The sequence below is a fragment of the Sceloporus undulatus genome, chromosome 2 (genome assembly GCF_019175285.1).
Source record: "Sceloporus undulatus isolate JIND9_A2432 ecotype Alabama chromosome 2, SceUnd_v1.1, whole genome shotgun sequence".
In the NCBI taxonomy this organism is placed as follows: Eukaryota; Metazoa; Chordata; class Lepidosauria; order Squamata; family Phrynosomatidae; genus Sceloporus; species Sceloporus undulatus.
This window is the reverse complement of record NC_056523.1, coordinates 200,386,814-200,411,514: the sequence shown is the minus strand read 5'-3', so window position 1 is coordinate 200,411,514 and position 24,701 is coordinate 200,386,814. Positions and strand designations below refer to the sequence as shown.

Below are 24,701 nucleotides of genomic sequence, written 5' to 3'. Positions count from 1 at the left end.
GTGTGTGAGAGAGATTGTGTGGTTTTGTGTGTGCAAGAGAGAGAGAGAGATTTTGAGGCTGTGTGTGTATATACGTGTGAGAGTGATATTCTGTATGCGTGTGAAAGAGATTGTGAGGTTTTGTGTGTGTATGTGTGAGAGACAGATTGTGTGTGAGAGAGATTGATATTCTGTATGTGTGAGAGAGATTGTGAGGTTTTGTGTGTGTGTGTGTGTGTGAGAGAGAGAGAGAGAGACAGATTGTGTGTGAGAGATTGATATTCTGTGTGTGTGTGTGAGAGAGAGAGAGAGACAGAGCGATTGTGAGGTTTTGTGTGTGCGTGAGAGAGACTGATATTCTCTGTGTGTATATACGTGTGTGAGAGAGTGAGTTTGTCAGGGAGATTTTGAGGTTTTGTGTGTGAGAGAGAGAGATAGTCTCTCTGTGTGAGAGAAAGATAGAGATTGTGGGGTTGTGTATGTATGTGTGTGAAAGAGAGATAAATTAATAGTCTCTCTATGTGTGTGCGAGAGAGAAAGAGAGAGAGATTGTGAGTGTGTGTGTCTGAGAAAGAGGGGATTGTGTGAGAGTTTGTGTGTATATGAAAGAGAGAGAGAAAGGGAATGGGTAGCCCGGGCTCTCTCTTTCCTTTTAGTTTCCCTTGGAAAAGACAGCCTTGAAACCCAGGCGCTGGGATTTTACGTTCAGTTATTGCATGATAAGCTTTCCATTACGTGGCTTTGGGGTGTGTGTGTGTAGCTGATCCCCTTCTCCAGCCCAACTAGACTCGGTGTTTCTGTTTCTCAAGACTCTTTTTCCAGGTGGCTCCAAGGAAGACCATGCCCTGATCTCTCTCTCTCTCTCTGCCAATAACAGTACACACACACACACACACACACACACACACACACACGATCCACACACAGAGAGTGGCGTTAGGGCATGGTCTTCGCGTGAGCATGGACTTCGTGTGTGTGTATCCACCTTCCCTTCCCAGGGACCAAAAGAGCCCCCCCTTGGGACGTTGCCTTTGGGTGAAAAGAGAGAGAGAAGAAAAAGGGGAGTGGGTCGGTGGGTGTACAGGAGGGGAAGATGGAGCAAACCTCCTTGCCTTGGGGGGCTTTTTGGCAAGCCCATTCAAGTCCCACTGCCAAAAGCTAAGCTAGGGGCATTGCATGTGTGTGAGTCATGCCTTCCAGTCCCAGGGCAAAAGCCAGACTCTGCTCTGCGCTGCCTTTTGGGTGGCACTGGCAACCCAGCGCCCTTACTATTAGGAGTAGCTGGAGCAAGACCCCAAGAGAGAGGGGTTCATTTCTCAAGAGGAGGCACTAAGGGGGGGGGGGGGGGGCGGGCATCGGAGCATCCCTCGCCTTCAGGCCTTTCTCCAAAGTGGGAGGGAGAGAGGGAGCCCCCTCCAAGGGGGTGCCAACCTCCCTGGGGCAAAATGGTTCCTCTTGCAGTTGTGGTGGTGGTGGTGGTTGTAATGTGCCTTCAAGTCTTTCCAGACCCTAAAGCCAACCTATCATGGGCTTTTCTTGGCCAGGTTTATTCAGAGGGGGTTGTGCCCTTGCCATCCTCTGAGGCTGGGAGAGTGTGACTTGCCCAAGGTCACCCAGTGGGTTTTCATGGCTGAGCCATGGAGCCTTAGCTTTGCCCTTGCCATCCCCTGAGGCTGAGAGAGTGTGACTCGCCCAAGGTCACCTCCTGGCGGAGGCAGGATTCGAACCCTGGTCCCCAGAGTCGTAGCCCAACACTCAAACCCTGTCCTGATTTCTCACACCGACCTTGCATGCCCTCCCCAATAGTCAAAGTGAGGGGAAGAAAAACATCCTTTTCCTTTCCCAAGAGGACCCACCCTTGCTCTGGATTTAAAACCTGGGCGTAGGCCAGGCTCAGTGCAATACATCCCCGCCACCCCCCAAAAATAAAAATCCCATTGAGGGCATTCCGATTTCAGCAAGCCTTGCTTTCTTGCCCCTCCACCTTTTTCTTGCTGGCTGCAGGTGAGAGCTATAAGCCAGGATGGAGGGAGCCAGGTGCAAGCCATCCTCATTGTCGAGTGAAGGTCACACTCGGGGGCTTCAATTCCCAAAGTCAAGAAAGGGAGAGGGAATGCAAGAATCCTTTCTGTTGGCTGGGATTCCCCCCCCCCCATCTCCTTCCTTGATCCTGAAGGCACTTGATCCCTAGACTCTGCCTTTCAAGAGGGGTTGAGGCTTGGCAGAGCTTGCAAGGAACCCACCGGAGAGGATCAAGGCTGGAGGTTTCTTTCAGTAGGAATATTTACCCCTCTTGTTGTGTCTTCAGTTTGGATAGGTTTGAGACTTAGGGCAACCCTCTCCCAGGGTTTTCTCTCTAGGCAAGTTTTTTTCAGAGGGGTGGAAATCAAAGATTTGGAGGTGTTCATCTGGGAAATCTGGGTGCCACGGGATGTTGTGGCAGGTTTGAGACTAAGGGGCCATTCCCACTATGGAAAACTCTGAATCCTGATTCGAGTTATATGTCCCTAGTTCCCACTGGGAATCAAGCCTGATCCTCATTTGACCGATTCCAGTGGGAAAAACACGGAGCAAACACAAAAAGCCTGTTTTTTGTTTGTTTGTTTGTTTTGGTAGTAATAGGAAGAGGCTGGGAGCATGAGCTTTTGTAGACTTGTGCATCTGAGCAAGTAGGAACAAGTCAACAAAAGCTCATGCTCCCAGCTTTATCCTTGCATTTAAGTCTCAAACCTGCCGCAACATGCCTTGGCCTCCTGTTCTTCATTGCCACCCTCTGATACTGAAAGAGTGTGACTCTCTGAGCTGGGATTTGAATCCTGCTCTCAGGAGTCACCTTCCAAAGCTCAAACCACTACTGGCCCTACCCCTCCCTCCATCAGTGGGGCTCCCCCCCCCCCCCATAGCTCTTTGGATGATGGGTATTGGTGCTGCCAAGGCAGCTGCAGCAGCATTGCTGAGGCTTTCTGGATTTCAAGGATGCCGCTACTCCGAATCAAGGTGTGTAGACATGGGGACCTCTAATGCCCTTGAAAGGGTCTCATTTGAACGTCCTTCTCAGCTCCTTAGAAGGTGAGAAAGGCAGGCAAGGGAGCAGGCAAGGCAGCAGGCAAACAAAGTCACATCTTTTAAAGTCAGTTTGAAGCCAGGGTTTGTGTTATTATTATTATTTTATTATTATTTTGGTGTGTGTGGGGGGGTGGGAAACAACCAGTTCTCCCCTTCACTTCAAGAAGGCGATCTTGTCTTTAAATCAGAAAAATAAAATAAAATCTTGGCTTAAGTGTTTGGTGGACGAGAGCCACAAATGATTTTCTTTGAGGACCTTCCATCCTTTTCCATTAATTTTTCAAGAGATACTCTTTCCAGTTAAGAGGCTTCATGGATCGCAGCCAAAAAGGCAGTGCTCTTTTTGCCAAATCTTTTACTCCCAAGTAATTCAGATGAACCATACCATTATTTCTAAATAGATTTGTTTTTAGCCCCGATCCGCTTCTTGCTTCTTCAAGCTTGCTCTCAAGAAACTGTGGTTGGATTCAATGGGAGTTATTTCTCCAATATAGTCTTTAGTGGGGGTTAGTGTAGCTTGAACCCTTCAGCTGTGAGTTGTATTGAGCCCTCAGTAACTATCCAGGTAGTTTGATAGTGAGGTGTATTTATTTAGATGTAAAACTCAGTGGGTCTTCCTTGCTGGTGTGTCTTGCAGGGGATAACCCAATTAGATTTTTAAATGGAATTATTTTGGTAGGAAATGTATTTAATGTGTCTGCAGTCCGTTGTTGTTGTTGTGTTCCTTCAAGTCCTTTTGACCTTATCATGTGGTTTTCACTCAAGGTCATTCAGTGGGGTTTCCATGGCTGAGCCAGGATTCGAACTTTGGTCTCCAGATTTGCAGTCAAACCATGCTGCACACTGTACTAAGAGTAAACCTGGTATAGTTTACTTTGCAGGAGTAAATGGTTGACCCTTTATGTTGACCTGCAAATACAGTGATCCTTCCTCTTTAGATATGTAGGCTAGGGATAATGGGAGTTGCCATCCAGCACATATCCTCTAACATTTCAAAATGGGACGGGTGTGGCCAAGGAACATTAGAGTGTGGACAAAGTGTCAAATGTTATGAACGAGGAAGAATAAACAAGTTAGGAGAGGCCGTTTGCTTTGGCCGGGCCAAGCAAAATGCTTGGGTTCTTCATGACTTGAGTGCAAAGTACTCTTTGACATTTTGAACTCGGATTTCTGCAATGGAAGTAAGCTGAGAACAAAGGTGGAAAGTGGGAGATGGAGAGAGAGAGAAGCTGCTTTATTTTGGAGGCAGCTAAAAAAGTGGTACCACAGAGGACTGCACATATTGGGACTGCCCATGCCAAGCCAGGACAATTGAAGGGTATGCCAGCATCATCTGGAGAGCCAGACTTTGCCACCTGCCATCCCATTTGTTGGATAACGCATACCTCCCAGTAAGCAAACACTGGAGTGGTCTGTAGCCCACAGCTCCATCCTACTTTCTTTCCTTTTTGGAAGCAAATGCTACTGTTTTTACTGTGTCCTAGAGCCAGGGGGATGTAGTGGTTTGAGTGTTGAACTCTGGAGACCAGATTTCAATTCGCTGCTGGACCATGCCAACCCACTGGGTGACCTTGGGCAAGTCGCACTCTCTCGGCCTCAGGGGAAGGTAATGTTAAACCACCTCTGAACAAATCTTGCCAAGGAAACCCTGTGATAGGGTCACCAGAAGTCAGGAATGACTTGAAGGCACACATCAAAATCTGGATGGGTTTAGGAGCTGTTAGTGTTCCTAAAGAAAGTAAAGGGAGATTAACCTTCTCCAAAATGCAAATGATAGTGGGGCCTCCGCACTAAAACCACGCACTTAAACTCTAAACTACCAGCAGAATGAGGTACTGTATGCTTCACACCATTTCCATAGGTTTACTCACAATGTACTCTGCATGGGTTCCAGCTCCAAGGTGCATCTACACTGTAGAAATAATGCAGCTTGACACCACTTTAAGTGCTGTAGCTCCATCCTCTGGAGACCTGGGATTTATGTTCCCCCCCCATGGCTTTCTCTGTCAAAGAGTGCTGGTGCACAAAACTACAAATCCCAGGTTTCTTTAGGATCAACCCATGGCAGTTACAATGGTGCCAAACTGCGTTACAGTGGTCCCTTGGTATCTGCTGGGGTTTGGTTCCAGGACCTCCGGAGATGCTCAAATACCATTAAATATGTGGAAGCAGCAGCCAAATGGTGCCCCTTATATAACATGACAAAGTCAAAATTTGCTTTTTGGAATTTATACATGTTTTAAGAATATTTTTGAACCCTGGATGTTTGAATCCATGGATGGGAAGGGCCAAATGTATTTCTATACTGTAGACCCTTAAAGGAAGGGATCCAGTAGGAAAAGCTTGCCATCCCATACTCGAGCAAACCCAGTCTGCAAAAGGATCTTGCAGCACTTTTGAGCCTGACTTAAAGAAGCTGGGAGCATGAACTTCCCTAGACTTGAGCCTAATACGCATCTGAGGAAGTAGGCTCAAACCTAGGAAAGCTCATGCTACCAACTTATTCCTTTCAGTCAGCCTCAAAAGTGCTCCAAGATCCTTTTGCAGACTAGTTTTGCTAGAGTATGGGATGGCCAAGCTTTTCCTATTGGACCCCCCCCCCCTCCTTTAAGGGTGCCGCTGCAGTATAGGACGATGCTGCAAGATCCCTTTGCAGACAGATTTTCCAAATGTAATGCAACTCTTGCTAGAAATTGGCACCATAGTTGGAATGGGGTTTTTGTGTGTTTTTCAGGCTATGTAGCCATGCTCTAGAAGGGTTTATTCCTGAAGTTTTGCCAGCATCTGTGGCTGGCATCTTCAGAGAATGCTGACCTGGAAGAAAGTTGGGCATAGTGTGACCCTGGGTAGGGAGGAGTGATCTCCATGTTAATCTGCGACTCCCTACCCAGGGTCACACAGTGTGTGTGTGTGTGTATGTATATATACATACATACACACCCCATCCTCTTCCATGCCAGCATTCTCTGAAGATGCCAGCTCCAGATGCAGGTGAAACATCAGGAATAAACCCTTCTAGAACATGGCCACATAGCCCGAAAAACCCACAGAAAACAATGGATGCCAGCCTTTGACATGAAAGCCTTTGACTTCGTATCTGGAATGCATGCTACTTTTTAATTCCTACAGACTTCTTGCTCACATCCCCTTCTCTGCCAGAGTTGCAAAGACTTCAGACCTCTGATTCCCTTTGAATTCTTGCAAAGCAACCCAACCACCCCAAGGTGTGGCAGAGGCCAAACCCCCACTCTCTGGAGCCCTCCAGTCTTTGGAAATGCAAGCTCAGGAGCCAGCCTACTGTGGTTGCAGCAGGACCTTTAAAAGGCTCCTTCAATCACAAGGGAAGGAAAAAAAGGATAAAGCCCCCCACCTTCCTGCCCCTCACTCTCTCTCTCTGGCTTCAAGGTGAGCTTGAGGAGGGGCTGGGCTTGGGGCCAATGACTCCTCCCCCTTGGCCAGGGCTGCCTTTGGACCACTTGCAAGGGGCGGTCCTTTGGTTTCCCGCCAGCTGCTGCTTGGGGCTGAGCAGCACCTTCTTGCAGTAAGAGCTGGAAGCAGCAGCAGCAGAGGTTAGAGAGTGGTTTTCTGCAAGGTGGGTAGGATGGAGGGGGCTCTTTTGGACCAAGGTGCAATGGGGAAGAGGGCATTTGGCTGGTCACTGGGGGGGTTAGGGTGTGTGTGTGTGTATAAATACATACATACATATATATATAAAACCGTCCAATGAAAAAGATTGTATGTACAGCGCTGTGTAAACTTACAGCGCTTTATAAATAAAGGTTAATAATTATATATATATATATACACACACACACACACACACACACACGCATGCATGCATGTGTGTTCTAAAAGTGTAATTCTCCATTGTGCACACTACAGTACTTTGGAAAACCACTTTGAGAAGGAAGCCTTTATGGATTGCAAAGGACATGCACATTTTATACTACACACACACACAATATATATATATGTGTGTGTGTGTGTTTGTGTATACTAGAAGTCTGTAGGAATAGAGTGTGTGTGTATATATATATATACACACACACACACATATATATACAATACACATACACTATTCCTAAAGACTTCTCACATCCCCTTTTATGCCAGAGTTGCACAAACACACACACACAACATATATATTTGTTGTGTTGCTATGTGCCTTTTAGGTGTGTGTGTGTATGTATGCATGCATATGTATATGTGTGTATCTCTATATATCTTTATATACACACACATAGATATATATGTGCGCACACACATGTTTATATATTATAAAAATGGGCAGGCCCTTTGTAATCCATGCAGGCTCCAGAACTGTAGTGTGCACAATGGAGAATTACACTTTTTATCTATCTGTCTTTATATACACATGCATATATACATACGCACTCATGTACACATACACCTGAAAGAAATATGTACAAACATACAGACCTGCATACACACACCCTGCGTCTTGCAGTGGTTTGAAAGTTGGAGGCACACAGCAACAACAACTACAAACACAAAAGGGGCAGGCCCCTTGCAACGGGTGTGGGCTCTCTCCCTTTCTTGCTCAGTGAGTGCCTTTGCCAACCAGGGGTGCTCCCTTTGGAGAATCCCACTTTCAGGACCCAGTCCATACTCAACCAGGAGCTTCAGTCCCATGAAACTCTTGCTAGCCTCCAAGTAGCCACCGGGCGGGGGCTTTGGGCTGCAGCCTGATAGGAAGACGTTCCATTGCCCTGCTGCGTGGGAAAAACCCAAATAGGATTGCAATCCTATTAATAAAGTGTTGCAGGTAAAGAGGGCTTCTTTCTCTTTTGGAGCTTTGCAAAACTCAAAACCTGGAACGCTTGCAAAAGGCTGGTGCAAAACCAAATGGGAACAGCTTGACTTTTGCACCAGTCTTTTGCAATCTCCTTGTATGTCCTACAAGCTCAAGGCGTTAATGCATCTGCCTAGTCGCTTGCAATACCCCACATTAATTTTAGTCCCTATTTTATTTTTTGCTAATGCCATCTCTGGCTTTTTCAAAAAGGAAAGAAGGGGGCAGCCTGGGTTTGTGTGGATGAAAAGCATCTCCTTCCTTGGAAATAAGGCCAGGGGTGTCCTCCATTTTGTGGTGCCTGGCCCTCCTTTGTGGCTAGGCACCCTGAGAGAGAAACCAAAGAGTGTATTTGATGGAACGTCCTCCAATTTGTGGTGCCTTCCTGGTCCTTTATGGTTGGGACATTTTGTCCTCCTGGGAGAGAAAAAAGTGTGTATTTGCTGGAATGCCCTCCATTTTGGTGCATTGACCTCCATTTTGGTGGAATGTCCTCCATTTTGTGGTGCAGTTCACCCTGTTTTCAGGACATGTCCTCCATTTCAAGCTAATGTCCAGGAAGAGTGCCAAAAAGTCCTCTATTTGGACCAGAACTAAGAAGCATGGATTTATATTTTCTGTGAGTGTTTTTTCCTTCAAACTTATGTTTGGTCATGTCCCACATTTTCCTGGCATGTCCTCCATTCTGTGGGGCCTGGTTCTCCTTTGCAGTTAGGATGTCTGGTCACCCTGAAAGAAAAACCAAAGAGTGTATTTCATGGAATGTTCTCCATTTTCCTGGAATGTCCTCCATTGTGTGGTGCTTGGTCCTCCTTTGCGGCTAGGACATGTGGCTGCCCTGTTTCCAGTACCTGTCCTCCATTTCAACCTCCTATCCAGGAGGGATCCCCAAAGGCCCCCCATTTGGAGCAGGACTAAGCAGCATGAGTTTATCTTTTCTAGGAGTGTTGTTTTATTTTATTTTTTTACTCTTTAGCTTTTGTTTGGTTATGTCTCACATTTTCCCCAGAATGCCCTCCATTTTGTGGCACCTGGTTGTGTGGTGAAGGCTTCTGGTCACCAGAAAAGAATTTTATTTGATAATACTTTTTTGGAGGGCATTTTCAAAAGAAAAGAAAAAAAGACAAGCCTCCCTTGTTGGTCTTAGGATAATAACAGGTGGCTTGCCAAGAGAAAAAGCTGGGTGCTTGCAACACTGCATGGCTCTCTGTAGAAGGCTTGTTGCCTCAGATTGCACTCAGGTGTGAGGTGGCTCCAGGTGGGCAGATGGAGGGAGGAGTGCTTTCAGGGAGGGAAAGCTTCCCTTAGGCTCAAACTTGGGTCCTCCAGGTGTTTTGGACTTCATATCCCAGAAATCTTAGCCACTTTGGCCAACAGTCAGGAATTCTGGGGGGGGGGGGGGTGAAGTTCAAAAAATCTGGAGGACCCAAGTTTGGAAGCCCTTGCCTCAGGGGGACCGGATGTCCTCGCTGCAAAGGAGGACTTGGGCACTGCAAAAAAATGGAGGGCATTTCAAGAAAAATGGAGTATATGACCCAAGAAAAGGTATGTGTGTTGTGTTCCTTCAAGTCTGTTGGGCCTTAGGGTTTTCTAGTAAGATTGGTTCAGGGAGGGTTTGCCATTGCTGTCCTCAGAGGCTGAGAGAGTGTGACTTGGCCAAGGTCACCCAGTGGGTTTCCATGGCCAAGGAGGGAGCTGAACCCTGGTCTCCAGAGTCAGAGTCCGACAATGCTCAAACCACCACACCACGCTGGCTCTCAAGTTAGCAAGTAGCCTTGTGCTAATTCTGCTGTCTTGTGGCCAATCCCTTTCCTTGTTGTTGCTGTTATAACTGTGTGCCTTCAAGTCATTTCCAACCTATGACAACCCTAAGGTTCCCATTTCGTATTATGGGGGTTTTCTTGGCATGTTTCTTCAGAGGGGGTTTGCTATTGCCATCTTCTGAGGCTGAGACAGTGTGACCTGCCCAAGGTCACCCAATGAGTTTAAATGGCCCAGCCGGGATTCGAACCCTGGTCTCCAGAGTGTACTGCAACACTCAAGCCCATACAGCAGCTGGCCTCGTGGGTCAAAAATGAGAGGAGATAGCAATTCTTAATTTGCTTTCTCAAGATTTGCAATAGGCACCCTTTCCATCACCCCTATGGTTTGGTAAAATACTGTTCTGCCTGTGAACTTAGGTGTGTGATTTGAGGTGCCGTTGGTATCAAAGTAAATATCTTAGGAGCCCATCCCTTCCGTCTCTCTTTGTATGCAGAATTATGAATCTTTCTTGTAAAATGTTAGGTTTGCTTTGGGAGGAAAGCCTGATTTCATGTCCGTGAGGAAACTAAATGCAAGGTTGCTGCACTGGTGGGTTTGCTGCGATGTTGAGCAAGACTGGAAAAATATGAGGAGGTAAAATGTAATGCACAATATGCTGAACAAGTACTGATTGATGGGGTTTGATGGGAAGTGCAATAGAACAGAGTGAATTGCTTTCAGAGCTAGTTTTGTGGATCTGAATGAGCGTAACTGTGGATATTGGGGCAGGGGAGCAGATTCAGGTGCATGGATTTCCATCCAAGCTTGAGAACTGTGTGGTAAAGCATTCTTGAGATAGCTGAACAAAGATAATACAACAACTTAGCAACATTAGGATAGCAGTCACATAAACACTTGTCTGGATGCAAAGGATCTTGTAGCACTTCAGAGAGTAAGTCCCATTTAGTTCCATTGAGCTGATTTGGGTGTGTAACACTATAACAATTGCATTTCCATTATCACATTACCTTTTATGTTTTGCTGCTTATAAGTATAAGTACTGGAAACCAAGACCTGAGTTGCATTTTATTGAGGGACCGAATACTGTCCATAAATTCTTCTTTTCCTTGAAAACTGAGTTATTTTTTTAAAGTAATAGCTGAAAAATGACCGAAGATGTTGAAGGGGGACAAAGTAGCCCCTGTGACAGTAACAACTTGGACATGTCTGTAATTCTACCAAGTTGCTCCTATACTTTTGCCATTCCCTGTCTTGTTGTTGTGTGCCTTCAAATCATTTCTGACTGAGGACAACCCTAAGGTGAACTTATCATGGCATTTGCATGCCAAGATTTGTTCACAGGGGCTTTGCCATTGCCTTCCTCTGAGGTTGAGAGAGTGTGACTTGCCCAAAGTTATCCAGTGTGTTTCCATGAATGAGGTAGGATTTGTACCCTGGTTTCCAGAGTCATAGTCCAGTGCTCAAACCATGGCGCCACACTTGCTAACTTATTCCCTGTTTACCACTTGGCTAAAGATACAGTGGAATCCAACCTGGCTTTCAAGGCAAACTAATGGTAGAAGGGATTGCTGTTGCAGAATGCTGCTTCTGCCCTTGCCAAATCTTCCTACCTCCTTAAGGAAAAATGGCACAAGGATCTGGGGCCATTTTAGTTTTTGGAATTGAGGGAAAGGAAAAGCCTAGTGCTGGTGGTCACATGGAACAGAGGTTGTTTTTAAGAAAGCAGAATGTCATTCTGTATAATATGAGTCTGAAGTCAGAGGCAGTAAATGGAATGAAATTACAGGAAAAGAGACAGGTCTTCCTAATGCCAGGAGAAGCTGAGGGTTGTGTGGGGGTGGGTGCGAGGGAGAGTGAGGAGAAGCATTTGAAAAATGGTATGTCTTTACAAGTCTGCAGCACGAATGTGGAAATGTGTTAAAATGCATTGACACAAAGCTGGTGTTGTCTTTTCCAGAAGTAGATAAATGAAGGGCACACTCCATCTGAAAGTTATATTTAAGTCCTACTGAGCTGAACTGGCACACTGCTTTAAATCTCTCAGTGAAAACAGTGGGGATTACAGGTGCTTAATTTGAGCTAGATTATGCTGTGTATGATCCTTATCAGCTAGCACTTGTTTGGAGTCACACACTTCCTTTGTATTCAGGAGAAATCTAGATTGCTGAATTTGCATAACTTTTTTGTGTGTGTCTTCCTCACTCTTACAGTTTGTTGTGTGTTCAAATCATTTCTCACTTATGGCAACCCTAAGATCATGGGGTTTTCTGGGACTGAGTGGATTCCCACGGCTGAGCAGAAATTTGAACTTGGATCTCCAGAGTTGTAGTCCAACGCTCAAACTACTCCACCACACAATCTCTTCTTATTTAATTTTTTTGTGCTTTCAGTCAGCAGCTTTCCCTTTCCATGCCTTGTGTCAATCTTGTACCGAAACTTCTAGGGAAAAGATATCCACACTTCCACAAATGTGGCTTCCTATACTCTATGTTGTGGATCTTTTCCCTAGAAGTTTCGGTACAAGATTGACACATTTGCACACAAAAAGAAGCTCATGGCAAGGAGTACTTTTGGCTAATGCTTTAGAATAAAATTCCTGGAACTACTTTTCTGTAGGCACTGGTTATTAATTCAAAGACCATGGAATGCTTGTTGTATATTTAACCAAAATTGACTTTAAAATGGTGGCATGACATATTCATAGTGAATACTGTCCGCAGCGTTGAGAATAAACTAATATAGCTCTAAATGCTGACAGCCAACAGAGCTAAGAACAGTCCCATAGTTTCAGGAGTGGTTGGATTTTCTACCTGCAGAGTTAATAAGCTAATAATTAATAATTAAGAATCTGTGAGTAAGGAAGGCATTAGTACAGTTGGACTGAATTTGACTTGGGGTACTGTAAATTGTATAGGCCTGCTCTGGAAGCAGAAAATGAAATGTAATTTGTAATAAAAGTGCAGAAAGTGGAATTTGGGAATGAGGAAACAGACCATGATATGGTTAAAATCTGTTTAGCAGAATTTCTTGAGGCACCTCATGGATATCCCTATCTAATTGCAACTTTAGAGCTAAGCAGGAGAATGAGTGTGTAGCAATAGCAAACTCAAAGAAATGGAATCTATATCTTTTAGTTAGTATAAGTGGGGAGAGATCTGAATGACATCTTCTTTTGCTGGTTAAGTGGCTCGGCTATGCTAATGCATACTGCTGAGACTTTGACTCATTACCCTCAACCATTCCTACAGTCTTGCTTCAGAGAAATGAATCACAGAGGAGAGGTTATTGGCATGGTGGTGAGCAAAAATGGAAAATGCCATGTTGCAAAGAAAGCAAGCAGTCAGAGTTGAATTTGAAAAGGAGGAGATGTCCGATACAAAAACAGTGCCGATGGTGATGAGCTCGCCAGGCCATTCCAATGACTAATTCTATTTCAGCTTTGCAAACAGAACACAGTCTTTTTGCTAGTCTGCTTAAAAAATAACAGTATGGTAGCTCACACTTTCATGTTAGTGCTACACTCCAGGAATAGTTCTTGTAAATGGAAGAAGTGGGACATGTACAGATTTCTGTCTCCTGAATGTGTCTCTTGCTGTGCTCAGGGAGCGAAGTTCTGTGCTTGATTCTTCTTTTTGTACATTTACTTGTTTCTTTGGATTCACGACGAACTTGTTTCTCTGTAGTAAAGTATAGCATCTAAAATCAGCTGCCAGGAAGATTCTGAGGTTGTCAAAAATATGAAATCTGTCACAAATATGAAATCTGTCTTACACAGTCTCTCTCCCCCCATATCCACAGATTTCTTATCCACAAATTCAACCATCCACAGCTTGACAATATTCAAAACATACATACATTCCCCAAACCAAACCTTGATTTTGCCATTTAATATAAGGGATGCCATTTTACTATTTTATTATATTTAATGGGACATGGGCATCCATGGATTTTGGTATCCATTGTGGGGCCTGGAATCAAACCCCAGGAGATATCAAGGGCCCACAGTGGTGTTTGCTTGTGGTTTTTTCTCTAGATAACAGTATGTGTGTGTGTGTGTGTGTGTGTGTGTGTATTTAAAAAAACCTCAAACACATCAGGATCTCAGTTTGAAATAATGGCATCTTTACTGCTAAATTCTGCTTTGTTTTGGACTCTTCTCAAAATAATTAATTGTACTTTAGAGCTGTAGCTGTACAGACTAAGAATTGTGTTTGCACATTCTGTGCCATCCATCATAACGCTAAAATATTTCATGCATATAGCTCATGCTTTGCTAGCTTGCCTGCTAACGATTTTTAAAGAAAATCTTTGCTGATCCTTCCTTGTGGGGGAAAGTACAGTTGACAGATGGATTTACTTCTTGTTGTTGTTTTAGTAAATATGTGTCTTCCTCCAATTTGCCCCAAATTGTTAAATCTTCTTAATGTGAATTATTCTTTGCCAGAGTGGAAGGAACTATTTTAAAATTTCCTGGGATTCACATCTTCCCAGCTGAGTTTTTTGTGTGTGTTTAACCCTATATAAAATATTATGAGAGAAAGATCCCAACCTTCATTATGAATTTGATATTTGTTAATGGAAAGAACTAGTTATCTGTATTACTGTTACTTATTGGCTGGTTTGGATTATGTTCCAACTTTTTTCTAACTGTAGTCTACAGCTCTGTTAGGCGAACTATTGAATAGAAGCAAAAGAGAAATACTTACAAGTATGAAATACATATGTTGTCCAAATATTGTATTTTCTGGCGTATAAGACTACTTTTTAACCCAGGAAAATCTTCTCAAAAGTCAGGGGTTGTCTTATACGCCAGGTGTCGTCTTATAGGGCAGGTGCTGAAACTTCCGATCCAGACTGGAGAATCTATGGTCGCCGCATATGGTGGGGGGAGCTAAAAACAGCTGCAGCCGCATCCCTGCCATATGTGGCGACCGTATGAAAACCGTAAGGGCAGCGCAGTACAAGTATGGTAGAAGAAAATCCACTCACCAGAATTTGTGGAAAGAAGTGACTTAACGCGATCCTGATGATGAGGTGAGGGGGCGCCTCACTGGAAAGGTGTAAGTGAAGGGCAGAGCAAGCTGCAGGTGTCCGGGACGCCTGAGGTATGTAAAAAAGCCATGCTTGCACTACCGCTCTGATAGTCTTGGAGACAGGGAGGGCAGAGCAAGCAGGGAGAGCTGACCAATCCAAGCAGGCTTTGTATACAGCAAGTTTTCCTGCTAAGTATTTGAATTTGAATTGAAATTATCATATTGAAATCAAATCTGATGGTTTTTAAAAAAATTTATTTGGTGTGTGTTGGAAGAGGGGTGGGTAGTCTTATACAGTGAGTATATCCCAAACTCTATATTTTAACTGGAAAAGTTGGGGGTCGTCTTAGATGCCCAGTCATATTATACACTGGAAAATATGATACTTAAAACAATAAAAGATGTGCCTGGGTGGGTGGGAGCAAATGGACATGGTAGAGTGGAGAATAATCTATATCACTTTCTTCAGTGAAGAAATCTGGAAAATGCTGCCAGTGTTGGAGGATCAGCCTGTGCTAGTAGCCCAGCAGGCATTATCAAATTGCAGGGATTCCAACATCTAATGGATTACAACTGGAGCTAGACTTCTATAATATCTGCCAAATTATGCAGATAGAAAACAACTACAGATTGACTATTCCACCTCGTCTGATGCAGGTGGTTTAAGCAAGAAATGTTGAGGTTTTATTTGCAGTGCATACTTGGAGTAAGCCCCACTGCACACAGCAGGACTTCTCTTCCTCGGTAAACATTCTTTCGTTTGCATTGTCAACAGTAACGTGGTGGGGGAGCTGGTGCGCTTTAAAAATTACAGATAGTTTGAGTGCTCCAAATGTGTTTAATTTGTATGTAGAAAAAGTAGTTGCGAATGCCCCAGCAGAGACAGTTGTCTTAAAATGTATTGAAATTATATGTATTTAATTTCAATAAGCTGCATAGAGTTCCAGAAGAAATTATAGCTGTTAGCAACTGATTAGGTTGATTTCAAGGTTTTGCAGTAAAGGCTATTAGAGTTGTTTGAGGTGCATACATGTGTGTATTTGCACACATGTGACTTACTGGAACTCTCTGGCCATTTGAATTTTCAGTGCTCAGTTGTCATTGTCAATTCCTGTTGAAGTAGGTGGTATCATAGTTCACAGTTAAAATGTTCACACTGTGCAGAGGTTATGCATAGGGGTTCCATGGAAGTTATGGGTTGCAAAGTGATTGTAATGAAGGCTGTTTTTAACTTATAAATTTATTTGTGCTTTGTGTTTTAGTTAGCCCTTCCTTTTCCTACAGGATATACTTAAAATAGATTGATGATTATTATTTAGCACTATGAGTGTGATTAGAGTCTTCCAAATGTATAAAAAAGGAGTTCCTGATCCAAGAGATTGACAGTCTGGAGTTACTTTGGGGGGGGGGATGTTAAATGAGATGAGGCCTGAAATATTGGATTGCTTAGTAAATTGTTACTGAGACACACATTTTGATTGAAGCCTTTTACGTTATCTTCAGTGGCAAACTTGATTAGAATTGGGGCTTGCATAGTTTTGATGCTAAGAAAACCTTTTTTTAATTTTTTAAAAAGTATTTATTTTGTTTCTCAGTCAACTAGTGATTCCAAGGCAATATGGAACAGATAAAAATGTTCTTTAAAAACAGTTCAAAACAATTTTAAAAACAATGTCATGATTAACAACAGATGAATGGATTAAAATTATGATGCAAGCATGGCAATTATTGTGTTATAGTAATGGAAAACCATCAATTCTACTGGTGAAGTACAAGTGATAAGATTATGATGTGTGTGTGTGGGGGGGGGGACTGTGCCCTCCAGATTTTTTTGGACTGCAGCTTCCATAATCTCTCTCCATTGGCTATGATGACTAAGGATGTTGGAAGTTGTAGGCCAAATACATTGGGAAGACTGCAGCAGCCCATCTGTTTGCATCACTCCATTGTAATAACTATTCTGGTTTTCTGTTCTTCAGCCAATGTCTGATCTTCTTCTCTTAGCCCATAACTGTTAGGTTTTCTCTAGACTCTTCGGCTGAGATCTGTCAAAGGCCTTTTAAAAGTTTATATAAAGTCCAGTGTCTATCAGAGTGCTCCTATACATGTGCTTGTTGACAATAAGGGCTCTGAAAGTTGATCAAGACAGGACTTCTGTTTGTAGAAACCATGTTAATCCATCAGCAAAATTGGTCCTCCTAAAGATATTTGAGCTGATTTCTAAAGTCTAGAAGCATCTTACATATTTTTTGTTAATAATGTCAACATTTTCACATTTGAGTTCTAGAGCTTTCAGATTGATATTAACTGGACTTGATGATCTGTGGTTTTATTAATCAGCAAATTCCAGAACTTGAACTGTTGTCATCTCATTTGTCTTGATTTTTTGTTGATAATGTCAGTTCAGGCACAATAAATCCTACATGTTTTGTGGTGAAGACTGAATCTTGGTTTTAGTGATACATATTCTGACTTGTAGAATATATCTCAGATTAAACTTTGTGGTTTTGTATAATACTCATATATTCTGGCAATATTTAATGTTCTTGACTTTTCTGTTTCAGCTTCCTTTTTAGCAATCTCCACTTATTTGAGAAGCTTTTCTTATTTGAAATTATATGTTTCCATTGTGCATCGGTGGCGATTGTTCACTCGTGTATAAATTAAATTTTGTTGTTTTATGGCCACTGTTTGCTTCAGTGCGGAAGTCCTCACGTCCCACAGTAGATCCTGGATGTCACCTTGGTTAATTCCAGTCACCTTTCCTCAGTTCTGTTCTATGAATGCCTTTCCTCAATTTCTGCTGAAAATCTGCAATTGTAATTGTAATTTTGGAGGGGTGGATGGTTTTTTTGTGGGGATGGGAGAGGTAAAACTAAGCACGATATTGCATTGTAAAATATTTGGGCTTGTTTGTACTATTCTGGGACATTTTTTTCCAGAAAAACTTTCAGATTTTTAAAAGAAAACACTCCATTCCATTTTCTACAGATTACTTTTCATGTGTTTTCTGTTTTAAAAAAAAAAATGAGAACTTCAACAAAATCATGATCCCCTTTCTCTTTCATAATTAATTAAATTCTTGCTAAGGCAAAGTTTTACTCACTCAGAATGCCAGGAACTGTATTGCATAAAGATTTGTGTGTAAGGATAGTAAACAGAGTTAGAGAAATATAGGCCTGTTACAGACTGCCAAAATAAATCTGCTTTGGGTCTCTTTGGAGGTATGCTATTTAAATGATGCATGAGTCCTAAGAGTCCGGAGGTTGCACCAAAGCCACACTCCATTCCTAAGCACTGGAGTGCAGCTTTGGTGCAGCTTCCGGATTCTTAGGATGCATGCATCATTTAAACAGCATTCCTCCAAAGAGACCCGAAGCAGCTTTATTTTGGCAGTCTGTAACAGGCCATAATTCCAGCACATAGGTTGGATGCATGCAACACCCAAAGAGAGATTTTTCCACTTGGTGATGCCATCTTCATGAAAGGGGCAGCTGGGGAGAGGCTTCCATTTTGTGTGATAATATGCTAAAGAAGAATTCACTACAGTATTTTCATTGCTGAGTAAAATTTTCTATCCATATAAGCTGGTAGCCTGGTTCATAAGATTATTAACATTGTAAAGTTGACCAAAGAATAACAATTTTGTTTATTAATGTAGGTTTGGTCCCTGCTGTACATTATTTCTCTACTTCCTATATAGCAAAAACTAATATACATATGATTAGGTTTACTCACACTTTTACCTGTATATAAAAGGCTTGTACATTTTTTAAATTTCAAAAGTATTTGAAATAGTATACTTTTATTTGTTAGCTTAAGTTATGGGTAAAGCATTTTGTGTTGCCAAAGCAATACTATAATCTTGGATTTGATATTAAAATAAATATTGCATAAATTTCACACACACACCCAATTCCCATTGTTTTCTGGGGAAACATTCTGCCCTGACCCCTCTCTGTCTTCAAAATGGTCTAATCTAGAGATTTTATCTTTTTGTGGCCAGTACATTTATTCATCTTGCCTAGGAATAATTGCATTTGCCCTTTATGCAGCACTTTCTCTTTTGGATACCATCCTGATTTTGCTCTCCATTTCAAAGTCATGGTGATGATTTTTGGTAAGGAAAGGTAACATGTCCCTTGTAAAGGAAAAAACTGATGCAGGCAGGCTAGTATTTTTATCGCAAGCTGTTCATTGAAGGAATTTTTTTTAGGTTTCATGTTTATTTGATACTCTCACCTCTGATGTATTGAGTGCAACTACCTGCAATATGTTAGAATTCAAAGATATAGCCATGTTAGATTTCTCTATCTACCTGCAGTATGCTATTTTCTGTATTTCCAACTGAGTTTATATCCTGACTGCAGCTCACTGTCCCACTCTCTCTTTCCTACCTGTTGTGTTCTCTGAGTCTGTGTATTTTTAAAAGAAGTGCTCCAATCCTCCTATCTGGGTTCAAAGATTTCTAATGTTAGCATAGAAAACTCTACATATGATACCCACCTCACTAGCATGCACAGATAAGTCTGTCTATCTATATATCCATCTATGCAATATTGGAATGTAATACAGCATATATATGTGTATAGGTGCCTTTAGGTCTCTTGTCAATTTATGGTGACCCTTTAAGATTTTCTTAAGCAAAAGGTGCTTTTGCCAGTTCCTTCCTCTGAAATATAGTCTATGGCTCCTGGTATTCATTGGTGGTCTCCCATGCAAATACTAACCATGCCTGACTCTGCTTAGCTTTGAATATGAGATGGGTTCTGGTGCCTTTAAGTCAAGAAATTTAGGTTAAAAAATTGACCCAAAATTTTTAAGTACAGTACTTGTGTCAATGCAAGTACTGTACTGTACTTTAAGTCTTATTTTTAAAAAGGAATCATCCCCTGGTGAAAGGCAATAATATAATATGTCCTTGAAGCACTGACCTCCTCTATTCTCTCATCTGTCCAGCCCTTAGTATGAGTACAAACAGTTATGCCTGCTAGAATTTTTAAAGTTATTAGGCATTGTTTTCCTTTGCTTCATCCTTTACAACCTTCGTTACATGCCCCTAAGTTTTACCCTCGATTTATCCAAAGGTCATATCAAAACCCATAATTTTGGCCCCCAAATCTGCCCTCGACTTACACATGAGGTTGACTTATAGTGCAGATTTTGAGCCTTTTCTCCTAGGAGGTGGTTTGTACCTAATACAGTCAGTCCTCCATATCCACTGATTTTTTTAATCCACAGATTCAAGTATCAGCGGCTTGAAAATGTTGGAAAAAAAGTTTTAATTCCTAACACCAAACCTTGATTTTGTCATTTTATATAAGGGGCACAATTTTTCTATGCCATTGTATTCAATGGGACTTGAGTATCCATTGATTTTGTTGTCCACGTGGGATCATGGAACCAAACCCCAGCGGATAACAAGGTCCCACTGTAAAATCCTCTACAGCTCATGTTGTCTTTCCTCTCCTGCTGAATGTGGCTGCTCTGCCACTATACACACACACACACACACACACACACACACACACGAAAACCTTTCACACTGCCCATTTATAGCTGTGTAATTCCACTGTCGTGGTGGTTCCATTTCATGGCTTTTGATATTTAACTAACATTTGAGAATCACTGCCTTAAAGAGTCCATTTTGAACACATTACAAGTATATAACTAAAACCAGTTAATCAGTTGTACACCTAAAGGCAGGCACCTGAAACCCGACAGTCCTGTTCCTCTAAATGTATCCAGTGTGTGATTTCAGACATATGTTCTCTCATCTCCATGTGACACCCCATTTTTTAGCAGAACAAATTTTACATTTCAAAAAAAATGATAAGGCTCTTAATTTGCTTCCAAACGTATGTAGAATAGGTGAGATAAAATCTAGTTGGAAGAGGAAAGAATCTTTTTGTTAAATGGCATGAAGCTATAGTGCAGGGGTAGGCAACCTTTTTGAGCCGGGGGCTGGGTTGCTGTCCCTCAGACAACTGGGGGGCCGAAGGTGGGGGGGGGGGGCTTCCCCCCCCCAGGGGCGGGGCTGTGTGCTGGGGGTGGAGCCTCCACCCTCTGGGGCGGAGCTTCCAATCCCCAGGGTCCAGGCCACCTCCTCTTTGCCGGCTCCTGACGGGGCCCCAGGCCCTGTCAAAGGCCGGGAAAGAGCCGGCAGGGACCGCCAGCGCTGGAGGCCTCCCCCTCTTTGCCGGCCCCTGATGCCAGACGCCCGCTGCCGCCGCCGGAGCCCTCCTGGAGGACCCCAGCAAAGGCAACGGGCCTCCCAGTGGCCCGCTGCCGCCGCTGAAGCCCTGTTGGAGGACCCCAGTGAAGGCAACGGGCCTCTGGGAGGCCCGCTGCTGCTGCAGGAGCCCTCCTGGAGGATCCCCGCGAAAGCAATGGGCCTCTGGGAGGCCCGCTGCCACCTTCAGAGCCCTCCTGAAGGGCCCCTGCGATGGCAGCGGGCCTCCCAGGAGCCCGCTGCTGCCTTCGGAGCCCTCCTGGAGGGCCCCAGCGACGGCAACGGGCATCCCAGGGGCCCGCTGCCGCCGTCGGAGCCCTGGGAAAAAAATGGCGGTGCCCAGAGCGGCGGAAAGCCGCAAGCAGCGGTGGCAGTGGCGGCAGGAGCAGCCGGGGGCGGCTCAAAGGCCTCCGTGGGCTGCATCCGGCCCGTGGGCCGGAGGTTGCCAACCCCTGCTATAGTGGTTTTGTGAGTGGCCAAAAGTATAAAGTATGTTGTTTTGATGTTGTATTTTGCAAAGCATTGCGTGCACATGTGTAATGATTTCTGAACATTGCTATACTGCTGTTGCTTTTTTAAAAGATGGAGTGTTTTATTAAATATCTTTATAACCTCTCACTCCATTTCTGCCTTCTCCCTCCACTTTGACATACCAAGTGCAGCACAGAAGTGTTAAAAGTGTTTTAACGCTTGAGTCTGTGAAAAAGTTATAATTGGAATTCAGTGTAAGCATACTAGTAAAGGGAAATGTGACAGAATCCCACACAATATTATCTTCGTGTTAGTGTGTGGGAGATATCTGTGAACCTCACAGAATATTCTCAGATATGCTGGTATCAAGTAAAACACATCTGTATTGATCAAAACCTTTTCTTATGAGCAACTATTTTGCTCAGATTTTCAGCAAGATAGTTCTTTCTACAATGACTATCCAAAGCCCACTCCTTTGAAGTAAATAGGATAAAGTTATTCAGGTTTGCTATTTGTAATTATGGCTAGGTTACTGTTTAAGACTTCTAAAATTGTTGTCACACAATTTAACAAAATTTATAACTGCTGTTTGTACATATTGGATGTCTTCCTGTATATATCAATTGTTCCAAACATGTAGCTGATGGAATCAATAAGGCATATGGCATTTATACTAGCATGATAAACGCATGGGATGTCACCACAGTTAACAGAACATGAACTCAGGACTAGTCAGGACCCCATGATGCTTATTAGTACTTTGGCTTTTAATTCCATAGTGATACCAATCTGTTACCAAAATAGTTGTGTAGCCTTAAACTTTTATGGACTTCCTCATCTTCAAAGTAGGACAAATATCAGTGCTGAGAACAAAACTGAATGCCCCACTTTGTGATGTTTCAATCCCTAGCTACTGTTCTAGTGTTAAAAACATAATGCTACCTTTACCTGAATAACAGAGTACTGTATACAGAATGGCATCTTCATGGTCTCTGTGATTAAGGGCTTTTTATGTGGGCAGCACCTATTTTGCAGTGTAACTTGGTCTGCAACTTAAGTCTGTGATCTTGTGTGCTTTGTTCTGGTGATTATTTCCCCTCAATTCAACTTTGACCTATGGGTACCCTATTTATGAGAGATCTTCAAGAGCCACAAAATCTGCTGCTATGTTCAGGTCTTGCAAACTCAGGACCATGATTGAATTAGTCCACCTGTAGTGCAACCTTTCTCTTTTCCTGTTGTTGTTATTGTTATGTGCCTTCAGATAGTTTACTACTTATGGTGGACCTGAGGTGAAAATATCATAGGGCTTTCTTGACATGTTTCCTCAGAGAGGGGTTGCCGTTGCCATCCTCAGAGGCTGACAGAGTGACATTACTCAAAGTCACACAGTGGGTTTCCATGGCTGAGTTGGGGTTTGAACCCTGGTCTCCCAGTGTCCCAGTCCAATGCTGAAACCACTACAGCATGCTGGCCCTCCTACCTTATAAACTATAATTTATGTTATCAACTATAATTCTCTCTTCCAGTGATTCATGTCATCTCTTGATATGTGCCAAGTATGACAGCCTCAGTTTAATCATTCTTGCTTCTGGGGAGAGTTCATTTCTTGTGTGCTTAGACAGCAGCAGAGTCATTGCTGTTAAAACATTTTAGTGCTAAATTTAATCACTTTGCAGAAATTTCTTCAGCATAGACAGTATTTCTTCAAAAGTATGAATTCTGAAACACATCCATGAACACATACAAAAATATTGATAATACCCAGTTCTTGCATAGGTTTCCAAAAGTCAAAGTGATGGAGAAAATTCACATTTGCTTTGGCAGTGCTGCAGCATCTGGTGCTCCCAGATCTTTCACTGGCCTCCAATAAAATCATCTTGAATTGCTGTTAATATGAGTTTTCCCTCCCCCTTTTGAAACCCACCACAGTAATTCTCACAGTTCACCTTCCTGATTCTCTTGAAAGGGAAAAAGCCAAGTAGGCTGAACTGTTAGGTTTTGACAAGTGCTGTGAGTAAGAATTGGCCTTTTCCTCCAAGGAAGCACGCATAACATTTCAACCTGGCAGTCCAATCCTCTGTGTATATTCTTGAAAATGAACATGTATGCAGTTGCTTACTTAAAACCACATTTATATGCATGATGGTTATATGCTTGCCTTGAACTCTAGAAGATATCTAATCCTACATTTCTAAACCAATATTTCAGTCCATAATTACTCTTATCAATGTGATCTGAAGCATTCTGGTTTTTTAAAATAGTGAAACAAAAAAAAAAAACCATCTGAACTGATGTAGTTATGTGCTGGGCATGGATACAAGGTTGTGTCTTGTGTTAGTTCATTAGCTTAAAGATAAGATCTTAGAATGGTTTGATAATTGGAATCAACTAGAACAGCTCCCATTTTATTGGATATGATCAAAATGAGGCTGTCATAGTTTGGCTATAGTTTGTGAGAGGCAAGACTCATTAGAAAAGACAATAATGTTGGGAAAGGTTGGAGGTAATAGAAAGAGAAGAAGACTACATGCCAGATGGATGGACTCAATTAGGGATGGCACAGGCCTGAGTCTGCAAAACCTAAGCAAAGTAGTGGAAGAAGAGGTCTTGGAGATGTCTCATCCACAGGGCTACCATGAGTCAAGGTCAACTAAGGGCACTTAACAACAAAAACAATGGACCTGTTTGATCTTAATGTTGTACTGTGATGGATGGTGAAGCACTTCATTTTGTGTATACCTGTACTGAGCTGGGATCAAGCCAGAAGGCCATTAGAGGTGAAGAAAAAGCAATTGAACCTATAACCAGCATTGTAAACTGTAAATATAATTAAAACTATAGCTGTGTCAAAAGTGCTTGGGCATGTGGAACATATGACAAGCCAAGCTAGTCATGCTTTCTTGGAATCACATCCTAATGAAGGTTGCTGACCTTCTCTAGCAGTTGGATGGTATGCCACATAGTGGCGAGAGATGGAATTTCAAGAGATGCGTTGCACAGTTTTGTAATAGGTTTGCTCTAGTGTGGTCCATTTTAGCATTTTTAAAAAGCCAGTAAGGTTAATGTTTTGCTCCCCCACTCCCTGAAATTATTACATCTTATGTGCTCTATTTACAAGGCTGATCAAGACATTTGAGATCAAGACAGTTTATATTGTGAGCCGCCTTGTGTCCCTTTTTGGAAAGGTGGTATAGAGATTAAATAAATAAATGAGATTGGCCTGTTTTCTCTCTCCTCTGTATGTACTAGTCATTTTCAGTCTTGAATTTACAAATAACCAATTCAGTGGTAGGAGGCAAGGGTTGTTATCTTTACTAATGAGAGCTTCCCCTCCCAGAAG

The 24,701-nt window shown here is 42.8% G+C and overlaps 1 protein-coding gene across 10 annotated transcripts in view; it reads left to right on the top strand.

Moving 5' to 3' along the window:
* The window catches only part of ELAVL2 (ELAV like RNA binding protein 2), a 495,600-nt gene that overhangs the window by 321,065 nt on the left and 149,834 nt on the right, over positions 1 to 24,701 (top strand). The window contains exon 1 of one of the 10 annotated variants that reach the window (XM_042454419.1): positions 6,568 to 6,637. The exons of 3 other annotated variants lie outside the window; for them this stretch is intronic. Coding sequence is in view for 2 of the 7 variants with exons in the window: in XM_042454416.1 (XP_042310350.1) it covers positions 8,409 to 8,477 (69 nt within the window). In the remaining 5 variants the exon portion in view is untranslated. Of the gene's footprint in view, positions 1 to 6,567; positions 6,638 to 7,669; positions 7,832 to 8,310; positions 8,478 to 24,701 lie in introns of those variants that run through there. 6 more of the 10 variants (XM_042454415.1, XM_042454414.1, XM_042454413.1 and 3 more) reach the window with 6 other exon arrangements.